General features: G+C 63.8%; 1 protein-coding gene across 1 annotated transcript in view; it reads left to right on the forward strand.

Annotated features, from left to right (window-relative positions):
- The window catches only part of PPL (periplakin), a 59,498-nt gene that overhangs the window by 33,879 nt on the left and 24,663 nt on the right, over positions 1 to 956 (forward strand). The window contains exons 13-14 of the mRNA XM_014589130.2: positions 713 to 810; positions 926 to 955. Of these exons, the coding sequence (XP_014444616.1) occupies positions 713 to 810; positions 926 to 955 (128 nt within the window). The remainder of the gene's footprint in view (positions 1 to 712; positions 811 to 925; position 956) is intronic.

Genomic DNA, 956 nt, shown 5'->3' on the forward strand with positions numbered 1-956 from the left:
CGGGCCCAGGCCACACCTCGGCTCCCCGGATCCTCGGGCTGCTTGTCTTGAGGACGGCTCCAGGATGAGCGCGACTTCCTGTCGGCCTCGCACGCCTTTTCCACACGCACACTGTGTCTCCCTGTGGCTTCACACACCTCTTCCACACGCACACTGTCTCCCTATGGCCTCGTACGCCTTTTCCACGCGCACACTGCGTCTCCCTGTGGCCTCGCACGCCTTTTCCACGCGCACACTGCGTCTCCCTGTGGCCTCGCACGCCTTTTCCACTCGCACGCTGCGTCTCCCAGTGGGGCTCTGTGGAGGTGTCCGTCTCACTAGGCCTGGGCCCCCTGAGCACATAGTCCCAGGGCTAGTTCAGTGCCTGGTGCCCAGTAAGTACCCAGGAACTCTGCCGGACGAGGGAACAACCCAGGGAATGTCGTCACTCATTCCACAAATGTGGACTGAGCACCTACTACTCCCTCCGAGGAGCCTCCTGGTAGAGAAGACTAGTAGAGAGACAAGATGTTGGGGAGTCTGATCTGCTCCAAAGGCAGAGGGAAGGCCTGCGCCCCAGCCCTCTGAACCGGGAGTGGAGAACGATGTTGCAGCAAGCTCGTGCCTCTGACACCACCCTCAGATGGGACCCTGCTCCTCTGGCCCAGGTTGCTGCCCGGGTGGTACAGGGTGGGGAGCCGCCCTGGACCCCAGCTCGCTCTTGCTCTCACAGCCTGGGCAGCCAGTACCGGAGCGTGCGGCAGAAGGCTGCTGGGAGCCAGCGTGCACTCCAGCAGCGGCACGAGATACTGAAGACAGAGACCCCTGGAGGTGTGTGCAGGGCCGCCTGCCCAGGGCTGTGGGCACAGGGGAGGAAGGGTGGCCTGGGGTCTCTGCCAAGGCCTCACGACCCTGCTGTCCCTCTGAGTGTGTCCTCCCTCCACAGATGCCTCTGACCTGCAGGGCCGGCAGCTGCT

Source organism: Tupaia chinensis, unplaced genomic scaffold, assembly GCF_000334495.1.
Source record: "Tupaia chinensis unplaced genomic scaffold, TupChi_1.0 Scaffold000042_2, whole genome shotgun sequence".
Taxonomy (NCBI): Eukaryota; Metazoa; Chordata; class Mammalia; order Scandentia; family Tupaiidae; genus Tupaia; species Tupaia belangeri.